The following is a 14,812-nucleotide window of genomic DNA, read 5'->3' on the forward strand; positions in this document are numbered from 1 at the left end:
GAATACACGCAGGAGAAGGGAACAGCAATTTTTAGCAGTTAATGTAGTTGCCAGCCCTGAAAGGCATTTCAGAAGGCTGTGGAAAGAGCCTGAGAGCTTATCATACCCAAAATAATTTTACAAGGGGGAAATAAACAATGTGACAATAATAGTTACCACTACCAGATGATAAATGGGATAGCACCCAAACATGCAGCTGCCTGGACAAAAAAGGCAATTTACCAGTTCACACCAGTTAGAAGAACTGGCTTTTACTCTACCCAAGAGGTGATTCCATATTAAGTCTGAGTTGATATAACACTACCACAATGCACCTAGAGTTTCAATGCAAGTAGTGTTGGGTTTTTTTGATTGTACAATACCTTTTTTACCTTGAGCCAGTATCACCATGTCTTGAACTTTCTTGTACCTATTCAGAGATTGCCGAAGCTCTTCTATCTTCCGATCCTAAAACAAAGCAAAGTTGTGACTGTGCTTCTTCCTTCAGTGAATCAAGAATAAGAACTACAAAGACTAGATAATCTTCAGTTTAATCGGTTATGAGACTAAAAGAAATGGGAAGTCTGGATGGGAGCGGACCCAGAACTCTGAGAGGCTTTGAAATATCAAAACTTGTATTTAGCAAAAACTAGCATCTGGTTAATCACCAGAATTGTTCCAGTATTGAAAGTCAATTTCAGGTCCCTTGTTAAGTCAAAGGTAGAGTATAACAAATTTGCCACGTACAAAGAAAGCAGTAATCAAAGGATTTAGGGCTTTGGCGATCAAAAGGAAACATCCTACAAAGTGCACATGCATATGAATGCACAAAAACATACATGAAAACAATGAGTATTTTACAGAAAGCCCTTTTGGAAACACAGTTTGTGATATCTCATGGGACTTGTATGAAGCTCTTTACATTTTCAGATCATGGTGTGAATTGCAGTCACACTAAACTGAATGACACAACAGTGTAAGGACTCTGTGTATACACAACAGAGCTCATAAATGCTCAGTTATAGCTCCTTAAAGGTACCGCAGTGCTTCTCACAATAGTGAATCACTGATTCTTTCAAATTTGATTTTTTAATTGCATTGTGACAAGTTCATATATACAGATTTTCTTAGAGATTTAACTCAACCTGATGAATGACTACTGAAAAAATAATGACTTTGCTACCTTCTCTTCATTTGCTGCCATTAGAGATTCTACCGCCTTCTTCATTTTCTGTACCTCTATATCTAAAAACACAATACAGTTCTCCAAGTCAATTTAAATAAGACAGTGTAAGGAAATAAAAAAACCCAAACAAACAAACACAAAAAACCTAGAAGCAACTTGGTAATATCTGTCTTTTAATTTGTAAATTTACTTTCAAAACATAAGCCACTTAAATTCTATTTTAGATGGAAATATATAGAAAAAAACCCCTTTTTCTTAAAAACATTTTTTCTGACATTTTTATCAACGAAACGATGAAATTCAGGAAATTTCCTCACCCACCCCTCCCTAGTCTTAGGACAATGGAAAAGTCAAGAGTAAAATTACTGCTTGACTTTCAGTATCTGCATCTTTCAAATAACTGCAAAACAAAAAGTCCAAAATACAAAATACGGCATTTGGAGTGCAATAAAACTCATCCTCAGTACAACAGTCAACAAACACCCCAAATGGCATCTCAAAACCCCACTATACAAAGCAATAGGATTAATGGATATGATGAAGAAAGCACTGTGCAGTGATGCTTAGTCTTAATTCAGTACGGATGCAGAAATGAGGACAGCACAATGGAATGATACAAGTATTTGCTGTGATGAGCAGTCATGCTGGGATATATACTGTAGTTCAGACTTGGAAAAGGTCCCTAATACAGATGACAGTGTTCTGCACTTCATCTATAATCCTTACTTACAACAAAGTATAAATACATGCAAACATATATGTTCTAACAAGGTTAGATACTGCAGGTGTTCTGGACTAGAAATTAAAAAAGAATTGAAATAATATTAAATTTTGCTAAAAATCTTCCTTGCATAAATGAAGTGAACTTTAGATTTCATTACAGACACAGGCAGGTGGCCGAATTCACAGGCAAGCAAGCATTTTACCTTGGTTTTAACTTCCTAAAATTTCTTGGAAAACAAACAAGAGTGGGAGGAACATTTTCCTCCTTAATGAAATGCAAGAAGAAAACAAGCCGCCTGGCTTTCTAGATGAAAGACACACTGGGCTAAAAGAGCAGCTGATCCAGTTCCAAAGATTTTCACTCCATTATGCTAACTGAAAATCTGGTTTACTGGATTGTTGACTGCATTTCATTGAGAGGCAACTGTTTTTTGAGTCTCCATGAGACCACATCTTTCTTTGCCCATCAGCTTTTCTTCAGAAAACTTTGGATTTAAAGTGTGATATATCCACTCTTATTCTCACACTTTACTGTAAGTGTAACTAAGGGTTATAGATGATACAACCTCACAATGTTTGTTAAAGCAGTTTTGCAAACACATGCAGAAAGCTGTTCTGGAAAGCACTTCTGAAATGCAAATGCTTGCGGAAAGACACCAGAAACCTTACTTTTATCTTTGAGCTTCTTTTTACAATTTTCATCTGTGCAGGAAAATCCATTGGATTTGAAATTAGCATAAAGGTTATGACATTAAATAACTTTTAAGACAATACAGATACTTAAGGAAGTCAACTATTCCTCATGTATCATTGCAGAGGCAAGCAGTTCAGCGTTTCAACCTGCACTCCCGTGGTGCTAACATTCCTAAAGGCACAAAATAGTCTCTCTGCTCTTATACACAACTACCTGTCTCAAGAATATATTTTTCAGCTTGTAAGGTCTCAGAAAAGGCTTATGCCAATAGAGTACTCTCAAGCTAACACTTTACTGGCAAAAGCCAGCTAAGTGATACCGTATACATATTTGTTCAGAAAGCACAATTCAGCTAATGGGGCAGATCACCTGTGTTAGCTACAAACATCATTATTTAATATTAGTCCAAGGCAGAAAAAACATGGTTCATCACGGCAGAAGATCTCGTGCTGAGCTATACTGAAAACTAAAGCTGAAAAGCAGCATAATGGGAGTTCAACGTACACAGCAGCCCCCAAGAAGCCCCATTTAAGCAGTCATAAATGCAATAAAGTCAGACAAGGTTCACATTTAAATGGTAAAAAAAAAAAGGAAAAAGAATCACAGTTCAATGTGGCTACTTTTAGTGATCTTATGCAGTGGTTTTGAAAACAGAACATTTTATTAAATAAAATGTTACAATCAACACAGAGCATTTTCCTCCTTGGGTCAGGGGAGGAGACTAACTGATCTCTTGTGGCTTTATTTTTCTAGAAAACATACTTTAACAGCACAATCTTAAAATCAGCAATAACTATCAGTGAGATATATTCAGAAGTGAAATTGCAGGATTGAGGCCTTAAAGAAAAATTTCTGTTTTTAAATAAGTTCCCGAATTAAGTTTCTCCCAAATAAATACTGATTTTGTTTCTTCTTTGCAAGCAAATAAAAGTTATCTGACACGTAAAATTTCTATGCTAATTAAAGCTTAATTAGGATTTAGACTTGACTAGTGCACAAATCCAGAACCAGTCTTCGATTTCACCTATTTATGGCTGAGTCCACACTGAAGATTACCAGTACACATCATACTTTGGTCTGTAGTTCAGCTTTTCCCCTTCCTTACCAGTAACGGGTGTACAAGCAACACCCAGCCCACGTAGAAAGTTTCCTTATCAATATAATCTTTTGGGGGAACTTGTTGAAATTAGTTTAAGGATTTCTTTACCAGTATGAACTGCATCCTTTGAGGCACTACGCAAACCATGTAAAGAGCTAACTAGGGATTACTTAGGCTAATTTAAAGTTGATCAAGAACTTGCTGTGACAGTAGGTTCAGCAGTTGCATCGTGAACACCAACTAACTATATTCAAAGAAGTAAACACAAAGGCAGAAAGTATATGAAAGTTGAGGCTTTTATCTGTTATTGCAAACATGACCTCGGATGAGGTGACCTCGGAGGACATGGTAACAGAGCCTCCCTTCTTCTTACCTCTGTCCAGTATTTCAATTCCTTCTCCTTTCAGCTTGCAAACCAATTTTTCTTGTAATCTTTTTACCTCAGCTTCCTTCTGCTCTAGTTTGTCTTTCAAAGCTGCTAGCTCATCCTGTAATACACACAGAATCACTCAGTGAAAGCTTCCACACTCATCTGAGACATTTCCAAAATTCCCTCCTATGAAGCATGGCGGACAAGTCCTCAGCCAGTGAAGATGACCAAGGGCCCCCTGACATTTATACTGGCTGAGGGTACACCCACCAAACTGAGTCTGAACATCACAACAGACCGTGGAGTCCACAAGGGGACAAAACCAGGGAGCCTACGGTCCGAAAATGTTGGCCTCATATATAATTGAGAAGAGATTTTACATCTAAATTTAAGTAAAGCAAAAGTAGTTTTCTTATTTATTTAGCCTTGCAGAGACAGAGAAAGTGCAGGTGATGAGGCTGAATGTTAAAATTTACATACACTTATTTTGGTATTTATAGGGCATTTTGCATGTTCAAAGGTGGACAATTATGGAACCGTGCTTACACCAGGCTGAGGACAGTTTCAGAAATAACCACTGATTCTATGAAAGAAAAATAATCACAACACCATCAAGCACATAAACACATACTGGAAAGCAGTTCAGATGAAAATGTGGTACCTCTGCCACAGTTTGGGTTTGCTGATCAAGCATTAGGAAAGGAAACTTAGAGCTGAGATTCACGGGAATAAGACAGATGGTGTTTGGGGGAGTTGGGGTGTATTAGATAAATGCTAGCAAATTTTAACTTAGATCTAACCATCTGCACTAGCAAGTGGCTGGCACAGATCCATGCACTTAACTTTTTAAAATCTGAGTCAAATCCTACCCAGTTTAGTAACATGTTTCTTTGATGTCCGAGGATATCTTGTGCAACAGCATCATCAAGACAGGACCCTCAGTGCAAATGTACCCAACACTGAAAATTTAATTTGTTCAGTTTGTAAACAAAACAAAACAAGGCAAGACTCACAATTTTGGCATTTACAGCTTCTAACTGAAGTTTTAAATCCTGAAAGGAATAAACCAAACTAGAATACTGTGGCTTAAGTATATTCCTGAGCTTCCCTCAAAAGATCTGTTGCAAATATACAGTGATGTCTGTGACGCAAACTATGGTCCAGACTACAGGATGTCTCAAATTGGTTCCCGTTTGCTCTAAAGCAATATTAAAAAAATAGATCAATCTTAAAATTGTCAGTAAATCAAAGCTTCTTCCAGAACAATGGTTAGGCAATACAGTCCTCCAGTGCTCCAACTTTAATTTTGATGGGATTTCTGTGAGACTCATGCTTCTCCAAAACAAGAACACCTCTTGGTCACTAGAGAAGCTGCTGTTGTATCCCTGTGCAACTAGAGCTGCATGTGGTTGTTGATACATATTTCTTCCCCGAATTAGAAACACACTGTAAACTTACATGGTAGAGGGGACAGTATAAAACGATCACTATTTTCTAGCTAGTTTTTATGAATAAGATTTTTCCAAAAAGGTGAGAAAATGTTCTGTTTGAATAACGGATGTAACCTACAGAAGAGGCGATCTTTCCTTGGAAGGGGAATGATTTAATCCAAGTTTAATTCCATTATGTGTAACCTATGCAAAGCCCACAACACCAAAACCCTCTCCCATCCAATATAAAAGCTGTTTACAAGGAATATCTGCATAAGGAGCTTTCCACATCTAATGGGAAAGGGCACACTGCATATCAACACACAGCAATTAATGAAGAACAGAGCATGACAGCACGATGCAAGACAGACTGTAAAATGGTGGAACATGAAGGATTCAAAACAGACCCAATGTTACCCAGAAACTACTACACCTTTAGCATCTGGCTTTTTTGCTCCATCCGTTGCTTTTCATACTGCATCTGACCCACCTTGATTTTCATACTAGAAAGTTTGGCCATTAAAGACTGGTAACAGAGACAGAGGAGTGAGAGAAAACTAAAGATAGAAAAGAGACAAGGCTAAATGGCAAAGCGAAGTTAGACACTTACAGAAACAGGCTGCTAGAATTACTTTGGTGAATGCTTTCTCATCAGAAGTGGCTGATTTTTAGCACATTTAGGAAAAAATAAATGCTTAGCTTTGGTCTCACCTATGGCAAATGCCTTACGTACTGCAACTGGTGTTTCTTGACACATATGTGAAACAAGGGTGTAAACTGGTAATAAATTTACTGTTAACAGCCAGCTGCATGGTAAGTTATCCTTCATAAAAAACAATGTCCAGATCCGAAAAACACAGCTCGACATTTGGAAATAACCCGTGTTGCTGAGTACCATGAAACTCCTGGGCCTGAGCGTGCTCAGGATTTTGCAGGGTGCAGGCAAGGACTGGGGAAAAGGCAGCGAACTTCTAAAGCCTGACTTACACCCATCTCTGCTTCTTCCCCCTCAGCCTTCACTTACTTTGGTTGTTTTCAGTTTTTTCTCATACTGGAGTCTTTCATTGTCCATTTCTCCCACTCTCAACCGCAATTCATTTATTTCCTGGATCAAATCCTGAGTGAGGGAAAAAACAAGACCAGAAACAACAAAGAAATTCAGTAAACAAAACAGAATAATTGCTACCCATTGATAGGACCATGAAAACATAGCAGCAATAAAAGTCGCTCCATACACAAACACACACCATCCACATTCATAGCTAAGTCAGGCAATTCAGAGCTTCCTAGGTATGCAGGGACTGTATTTCTCAGTTTCTGCATTAATGCACTGAATGCAAGAGGGCAGAGGAAAAAGGAGACATAAATTGAAGTTGTGTCCCCTGTGTTGAGGGCCAAGAAAGGCCTCCTGCCTCTCTGGCTGCTCACCTGCTTGGATGTCTGCTGCTATGGGCAGGTAATGGAAAACGGTGGCAGCTGTCCTTCAATACACAGCAGCCACATCCTCCCCTCCCCTCACACCTCAGGCTCACCAGCTGTCACCTGCCTTTTCAGAAGATGAAGCCATTACAGCGTAAATACACATTTCCACCACTCAGATGAACCCCTCTCTACCTGACGGCTGAATGGCAGAGCCATCCACTGGTTTCCACAAGCACAAAGGCCTATGTGCTTAAGCATCAATGGCACCACTACATCCGAGCTTTGCAAATTCAACCTGGTTTGGAAGAAACTCGGAGCCGGCACCAAGTCACATCTGAGCTATTCAGGAGAATGGCTCGACCTCCTGGCCATCCTCTTGGAAAGACCTACTAGGTCTGGAGGTCAGCCCTGAGTGCCACCAGCTCTACAGCTCCCTTCCTGCAGTGGTGAAACAAACTCTGAGTTGCACTGCCCCACCAAGGTGCAAGGCACTCTTTCTCCAAACCTCCCCATTGCCAACATGGCAAAATGGGATCTTAAGTGGCCAGCTGCAGACCTGCAGGAAGCCTGCGGAACAGCCAGGACAAAGTATCCTTCTATATAAGAGATAACAAACCACAGCTTATTGGGAAAACGATTTTCCTGCTCAGCAAGGGAACACATCATCAGAAAGGTGTCTCTTTCATGCAATTCAAAGTTGTCCAGCAAGCTTCTGTGTTGTGACCTTTAGTTGATGTATGGACACCAGACCAGTGTTATGTTTGTGTGAAAAAAGAAAAAAAAAAAAAAAAAAGGAAAAGAAAAAAAAAAAAGAAAAAGAAAAAAAAAAGAAAAAGAAAAAAAAAGAAAAAGAAAAAAAAAGAAAAAGAAAAAAAAGAAAAAGAAAAAAAGAAAAAGAAAAAAAAGAAAAAGAAAAAAAAGAAAAAGAAAAAAAAGAAAAAGAAAAAAAAGAAAAAGAAAAAAAAAAAGCAGTTTCTCAGCAGCTACTGTAACACTGTATCACCAGGAAATGCTTCAAAGGAGGAGATAAGCTCTTCGTGCACCCTAGAAAACACAGCAGACTGGAACCACAGCACAAGGGCTGTTAAACTACCAAGAAGATCGTACAGTACTTAGGTCTCGTCTTTCTGCATGGTAAGGCAAATCCTATCCATGTTAAACAATGCTGTACATTGAGCTAACAACTATAAGCACATTTTTTCAGAGCTAGTTATATAATTAATGGAGATCTATACTTTACAAAATAACAAGCCAGCACCTGACATTCACAGGTCCCTAGTACCACCTGCCTTCCAGCCCCACACCACATCTTCTGAGCTTACAGGCCTCTGGTAATTATTTTGTGCTTAACAAATCTGATGGCGACAGAGCAGCATCTGTATTTCTTTAGTAAGATCCAAGCTCAATCACCAGAATTACAAGGAAAATGAAAATTTTGATGCTATTAGTAATTACTACTGCTAATGTATGACTTTCTGATTTGGGTACACCTGCAATTCCTCACTGATTCTCCAGTGTGTGACCTTTACAAAGCACCTAACTCTTCTAAATATAAATGTACATGGATGTCAGTCTGCATGACTACACCAACTGAACTCTTTCTTGTCAATGCCAAGTGTTTGAGACCTCTAACAAATCTACATTCCCAGATCTCATGGTCAGCTTTGATACTATGACGATTTGGGGCTTTTCTTTCCTGCAGCCATCATTTTTGCTTTGGCATGACCCAATGTCAAAACATGCTGTGTAGCAATAAGTGCTGAGGTTGCTGCCTACGTATTTATCACTTTTATGTGATACACACAACTATGTGGACTTTTAAAATACTGAAGAAGGAGAGGGAAACCAGTTATCCATATTCAAAAGGCCCCTGGTGAGGCAAAACATATAACAAACCAAAACTTTTCTCCTTTTAATGAAAAAAGTTAGCACAATCCTTATCGATTAACAGCAGTGTCAAGATGCACTCACAATCTCACAGAGAGCAGAGCAGTCTTGCAACCAGTATCCAAGGGTGTAAGATCTTGGAGCAGAAACTAAATTCTTCTGCTTAATCTGTTATGGACCTCATGGGTAATCAGAACTTTTACCACTGGTAACTGGTCACTAAAAATACTGTAAAATTTCTCAAGGGTTAAATAGAACTAAAGACAAGTCCTAACAGCGTTCTTTGCTCCAAAAATATTTCCAATTACTCTCTTGCAAGTGCAACATTAACTGATGTCTTATCTACAGCACAGTAACTGTAAATGGCATTTGTTCTCATCTTTTTGAGGCAGAGGACTACATTAAAGAGTTGCCAGGTTCCATATACAGCCCTTCACTAGTATAAAAGAGATGGTCACACCTTGCATAAATGAGCAGAGAAAAAAAGAAAAGGCCCAAAAAGGGCTGTCTCCCCTGCTACAGAATTATTATTTAACTTTGGGCAAGCTACTGGAGGTAGAGACTGCCGAAGGCACTGAGGTTCCCTAAGAAATCCTAATCCTCCCAGTGTACTTCATTTTCCTTCTTGCTGCCCTCAAACATCTATTCTTCTCTTCCACTATTCCCTGTTCAACTGATTTTGGCTACAAACCCTTCGCAGCAAGGACTACGACTTGCCCCTCCTGCAGCAGCCCCAGCAAGGACATCATGGCATTGTTCGAAACCTGAAGGTGCCAGCCATTGCAACTGCTTATGACGTGAAGAGCTTTTGGGACCAGTGTGATGCTTGAGGTGTGTACGTCCCCGTGGCACTCAGGGTATTGTATATGTTCATCAGGATCTGAGACCAGACCAAAAACCCATGGAGTTCCCTGGCTGACCCAGATGAATCAGCTGTAAAAGTCACCCACATGGTGGCCAGTGTATGGCACCTGCTTTGCCTGCATTTAATACCTCCTCTGCAGCCACCCCTGAACGGGTTAAAATACCTGTCTTGGGCATAATGCATGTTCCTGTCTTAGAAGCCTGAAGACCAGGAAAGAGCCATGAAATGGTCCTCTTTTGATCCAGAGTCAGGTCTCTCCATGCAAACACCCAACTAGGTGGCTCCCTGAATGGATCCATAAACGGAGCTGACAGGGTGGGACACACAGACTCCTATTTCCCAAAGCCTTTTTCTCTCCTACTCGTGTTACTTGCGCTCTTCGTAGCAAGGCCGGCGAGGCACAAAAAAGCAATGATAACTTTAAGCTACAGGGGTCAGAGGCTTTGTTACTGGCACTGGAAACAAAAACATTGTTCTACACCACTCAGAAATTCATCTGCACAAAGGAGACTGGTGGTGTTTAAAATATGAAGAATTTCCCACGAGTGAGCCAGTTTACCCTCTGGCTGCTGCTTCAAAGACGGTGTCTGGTTATGGACTCCTCCCTAAATAAACTCCCTTGTACGATACTTTCTTACATAAACTCAGCCCAAGTCAGACCACCCGTGCTCCTTAAGGAAAATTATAATAGTGTCTGCTAAGAAAGTGGAAAGACTGGAATGATTTAAAGAACAGAACAATTATAAATCTCTATTACGTATACAATTAGCTTTGAAAAAGCTGTGTATTTGTGAACATCTAGAGAGTAAAGTCCTAGAGTACAAAGGAAAACGCTTACAGATACAGTGAAGCATCTGTTTAGAAAAAGAACAGTGAATATGAAAAACCTACCAAGCTGGAATGGGCAGTTGCAATGACAGACATAAGTAATAGCTGGATAATATGAAGGATTTAATCTGAATGGTAATTCTGTAGGAGACAGCAGCTCCACAGAAGCTGTTGTAAGACATCAATGTTTTGTTTTCCCTTTTCACTTCCATTTCCCTAAATAAAAACAGAAGCAATATTCATAGGGTTTTTTTTCCCAGTTTGGGTATGAATTCTTTTCCAATCTGAACACTGTATGTAAACGCCATAATGTGTTTTATGGTAGAATATTTTAAATATTAATTTAAATACTCAGATCTGCTGAAATAATTGATCATCTACTACTTTAAACAGGAATATAATTAGATTAACACTGAATAAAATACTGTGTACTTCTGAATAAGTACTGCCTCCAAAATACCTGTTAAGAGATTTTGCATGGCTGAGACCCTTATAACTAATTAGCCATTCATTTTTCCACTGAACAAAATGCAAATTAAGACCTATTATCCCTTTCAGTGTCTAAGCCTAAGCCTTTTTACAGCTATAAAGTGTTGAAACAAAGAAGAAACAACGTAATAATTTCTATCACACTAAACTACCTCATTCTGGTTTTCAAAGGGAGGGAGGAACGTTTTAGTAATAGTTCATTACTTCGGGCATAAATATCGAGGATAAAAATCTATATAGCCCCTAATTATAGTAATTACCTTTTAGACATTAAAATTACCTTATTTTTATCAAAGACATTAGGCTTATTTCTAGGTATTTCAAAGAGAAAGGTCTTCACAGCGGCCACGGAGGTTAGCCTCTTGCACTGAGCCTCCCGTGTCGCAGGGCATGCTGTGGCCCCACACTCTAACCACTTCTCTGGGAACAGAGGTAGCTCCACGTACGCCTTCTTGGTGTGCTGAGTTGTGCTATTAAGTTATGGAGAAACTGCAGTTTAGGGGGCAACAAAGGAAGGGGGAGTACAGGCAAGCTCAGCAATGAATCATATTCAATAAAAATAAGGATAGAAAGTGAGGAAGCCAATCACTGAAAGCCCAATCACTTTTGTTACCTGTTTTGGACAGCACAAGAAACCACAGGATGTTTACAAACAGAGATGCAGTGGAATCCACTTCTGAAAGCACCTGGTCACTGCAGTCACCCAGACCAAACTTTGCCTCCCCAAAGCCATTTACTGCTGTCGACTAATTTATCTATCATTTGGGCTGCTTATGACAGCTGCCAGTATACAGGTGAAGAGAGTTACTTGTATGCTATAACTCATGAAAGAGCCAAGCACTGTGTGAGCAGAGAGACCTCATGGGAGCTGTGAAAGCAGCCAGCTCTTAAACACACCTCCTACGGATGCAGAAGACCTTCAACGATTCCCTCCACCTTTCCCCCCACCAATTTCTCCAGCACTGCCATGCGCAGTACTTGCCAGGACTGCCAAATCAACTGCTTTTAAGGCAATGCTGTGATACTTCACATAACACCTGGTATCAAACTAGAGGAAAAGGTAACAGGAGGCAACGTGAATACAACCCACAGCTTAGCAACACCCAGATGTGCTACACTGCAGGAAAGGACACTGCCACCACTATGTAAACAATCACCACCTTTCAAATCTGAACATGATTCGAGTCATTGTTTTTCAACCAGTGGACTTCTCTGGGTCTGCAGATTAATACAGACAGGTCCAAAGAGAGTAATTCAACAGCAAGTCTAACTTTTGCTCTTATGCTTGCAACACAAGTGAGGAATGACACTTCACTGGAAAATACATAGGAAACTGGAAGGGAGTTGGTAAACCACTGACTAAAGTGGAAAGGACAGATTTTGTCTCCTGTGATGGCATTATGGCTTCTTTCCTTCCAGAAATGAATGACATCTGGAACATGCACAATATGAACATCTGACATTTCAGCTCATTTATGAACCCGAAGTTGGAAATTTTGATCTGCTTCCTAGGCAGACTCCAAAGTATTTCTGATATGGGGTATGTCACTCTGGCAGCAAAGCTCACTCTGATTCTTGGAGTTTCCTGGAAAAAAAATGGCTTTGCCCACTTGCTCCAAGGGTTTCTGGCTTCAAACGTGAGCAAGGTTCAGATACACAGATCAGCGGTGCACAGTGGGCAAATGCCCGAGGAGAGCACGGCCAGAGGATGGCAGCTCTGCCCGGCACTGCCTGGCACCGCACACCACTGGGCTTGAGGCCAGGCTGAGATGAGTAACCGCTGGCCTCACGGTCCTGGGCTTCTGTCAGGCTGGGGTTTGAAGTAAGGCTTCAGAATGCCCTCACACAGAGTCATGTCATTCCCTCCGTAACTGAAATCAAAAGTTGTGTCTTCTAGTGTGTTGTGTCTTTGCACGTGCATGCTTTTTGCACTTGCAATGGGCTTAAGTGTTTGCCTCAGACATGCTTTACTAAGAAGATGACAGTTTCAATTTGGGGCAGGAGCGTGCAGTATGTCCATGATCTTATTTAAATCCATCCTAAATGCCATTCCTCCTGAGATCTGATGGCAAGAACCAAAAACTGGTTTTGACAAACTTTCTTTCTAAACCAGAGTTTACCAAAAAGCACACTTTTCATTTTAAGAGATAAATCTTTAAACCTTAAAGACTACTTCTGTTCTTGCCTTGCAAAAAAAAGTAAAAAAAAAAATATCCAGGAAGTTTTCAGGTAATGTGAAGCCACATGTAATTTTCACAATTTATTCAGTTGGGTTTTACTCACCTCTGTGTCTCTGAATCTGTCCTCATAGTCCAATCTATCCTTCTCTACAGATGTAAGTTTTAACTTCAGAGTGGAAATCTCTGCCATAAGATCCAGCTTCTGAGTTTCGAGGGATGTTCTGCTTAAAAGCTCCTGATTCAAGACAAAGAGGAAGAGAACAGAATTATTCATCCAAGGGGAAGAAATAAGCAATTTATTTCTACAGCTAAAGGCCTCTTTCATGGGGAAAAGTATCACCCTCTTCCTTGGCACTATCTGAAGCCCTGGGACACAGCCACTACCCATCTGACAGACTCCAGGCACCTAGGATGCATCTGAGATCACAGGGGCACTATCATGGGTTGGCTGACAGGACAAGAAAAAAGCTTGTCTGTCATCACAGTTGCCCTGGGCAGCAAGGAGCTTTGAGGGCAATGCACCCATCCTGCCAAAGGCTTTAATCCAAGTCTCTTTGAAGTTCAGCAAGGAAAGGCTCAAAGAAGAGCAGACTGGATTCCTACAGTGTAAAGCAGCACTGACATTGCTAAGCACAAAGACTAAAGCAAATATGGTAGAAAATTATCACTCAGTTAAGAGACATCAAGAGATGCAACACCTTGAAGTGCACTGCTCTCACCAAAGCAAAATGCAGTTCATTAAGACAGAACAAAGACAGACAGAAAAGACAGACATGGGGCTGTGAAATACCTGCTGCAGCATTTCTTCCGTGGCATTCAGCTTCTCCCTGTGCTCCTCTAGACAAAACTCCAGATCCCGAATCTTTTCTCCTTGGGCCTCCACCTGGTCTGTAAGCACACTTACCTGCACAGCAGAGAAAAAGGGATGCACGTTTGGTACCTTGCACCCACGCCATATGCGTCACCTGAAGAACTGTATGAGTAACAGTGCTGGATGGGCCAAAGACTAAATGGGACAATGGGGGGCGGAGGAGCAGCAGAGCTCTGCAGTGGGTACAACACATGGCAAAGGCAGCAAGAGAGGAGGGAAAGCTTTCCCCTCACACTTACTGGGATTATAGCCAGAGTTCTAGTGGGTGCATTGCAGTTCTGCATTTCCCCTCCTCACTTGTCCTGGAAGTTTTCACAAGGGGCAGCTTGTGACTTTGCTGTGACAATGCATTAACTAAATGCCACTAGCTCTTACCTTAACAACCAAATAGCTAAACCTCAGTGCATGTAATTTATTCTCCCTTCCAAGTGACTGCACACAGTGTGCCATAGCATACAGCTTCTCCTTTTCAGAACAATAAAAGCAAAGGAGGTTAAAATACACAGACTGAGGCTAGGCAAGACTGAGACAAAACTTTTGAGACTGCAGACCCAATCCAATTTTGCCTTTTCTGAATGAAGTTTTTCTTTTAAACAGGCTTTTTTGATGAAATCTGCAGTACTGCTGGCAATGAGGGCAAGCTGCCTAGAGCAGTGCTTGGCACTGTCACAGCTCCTGGACTAGGTCCGCATCAGGGGATGGCAGGACACCTGCGCGGACCAAAGGGTACTTGGACTAGGCAGTCCCAACTCCAACGGCAAGAGTAAGCCAGCAGGCAAGAGCACTCGG

The 14,812-nt window shown here is 40.6% G+C and overlaps 1 protein-coding gene across 8 annotated transcripts in view; it reads right to left on the reverse strand.

Moving 5' to 3' along the window:
• The window catches only part of PPFIBP1 (PPFIA binding protein 1), a 119,746-nt gene that overhangs the window by 27,353 nt on the left and 77,581 nt on the right, over positions 1-14,812 (reverse strand). For 2 of the 8 annotated variants that reach the window (XM_055711338.1, XM_055711341.1), the window contains exons 6-12: positions 13,943-14,056; positions 13,256-13,387; positions 6,506-6,598; positions 4,055-4,169; positions 2,558-2,590; positions 1,163-1,224; positions 372-447 (exon numbers count right to left, since the gene is read on the reverse strand). In XM_055711338.1, coding sequence (XP_055567313.1) covers positions 372-447; positions 1,163-1,224; positions 2,558-2,590; positions 4,055-4,169; positions 6,506-6,598; positions 13,256-13,387; positions 13,943-14,056 — 625 coding nt within the window. Of the gene's footprint in view, positions 1-362; positions 448-1,162; positions 1,225-2,557; positions 2,591-4,054; positions 4,170-6,505; positions 6,599-13,255; positions 13,388-13,942; positions 14,057-14,812 lie in introns of all 8 variants that reach the window. The other 6 variants (XM_055711337.1, XM_055711340.1, XM_055711342.1 and 3 more) reach the window with 3 other exon arrangements.

Source organism: Falco cherrug, chromosome 5, assembly GCF_023634085.1.
Source record: "Falco cherrug isolate bFalChe1 chromosome 5, bFalChe1.pri, whole genome shotgun sequence".
NCBI lineage: Eukaryota > Metazoa > Chordata > Aves > Falconiformes > Falconidae > Falco > Falco cherrug.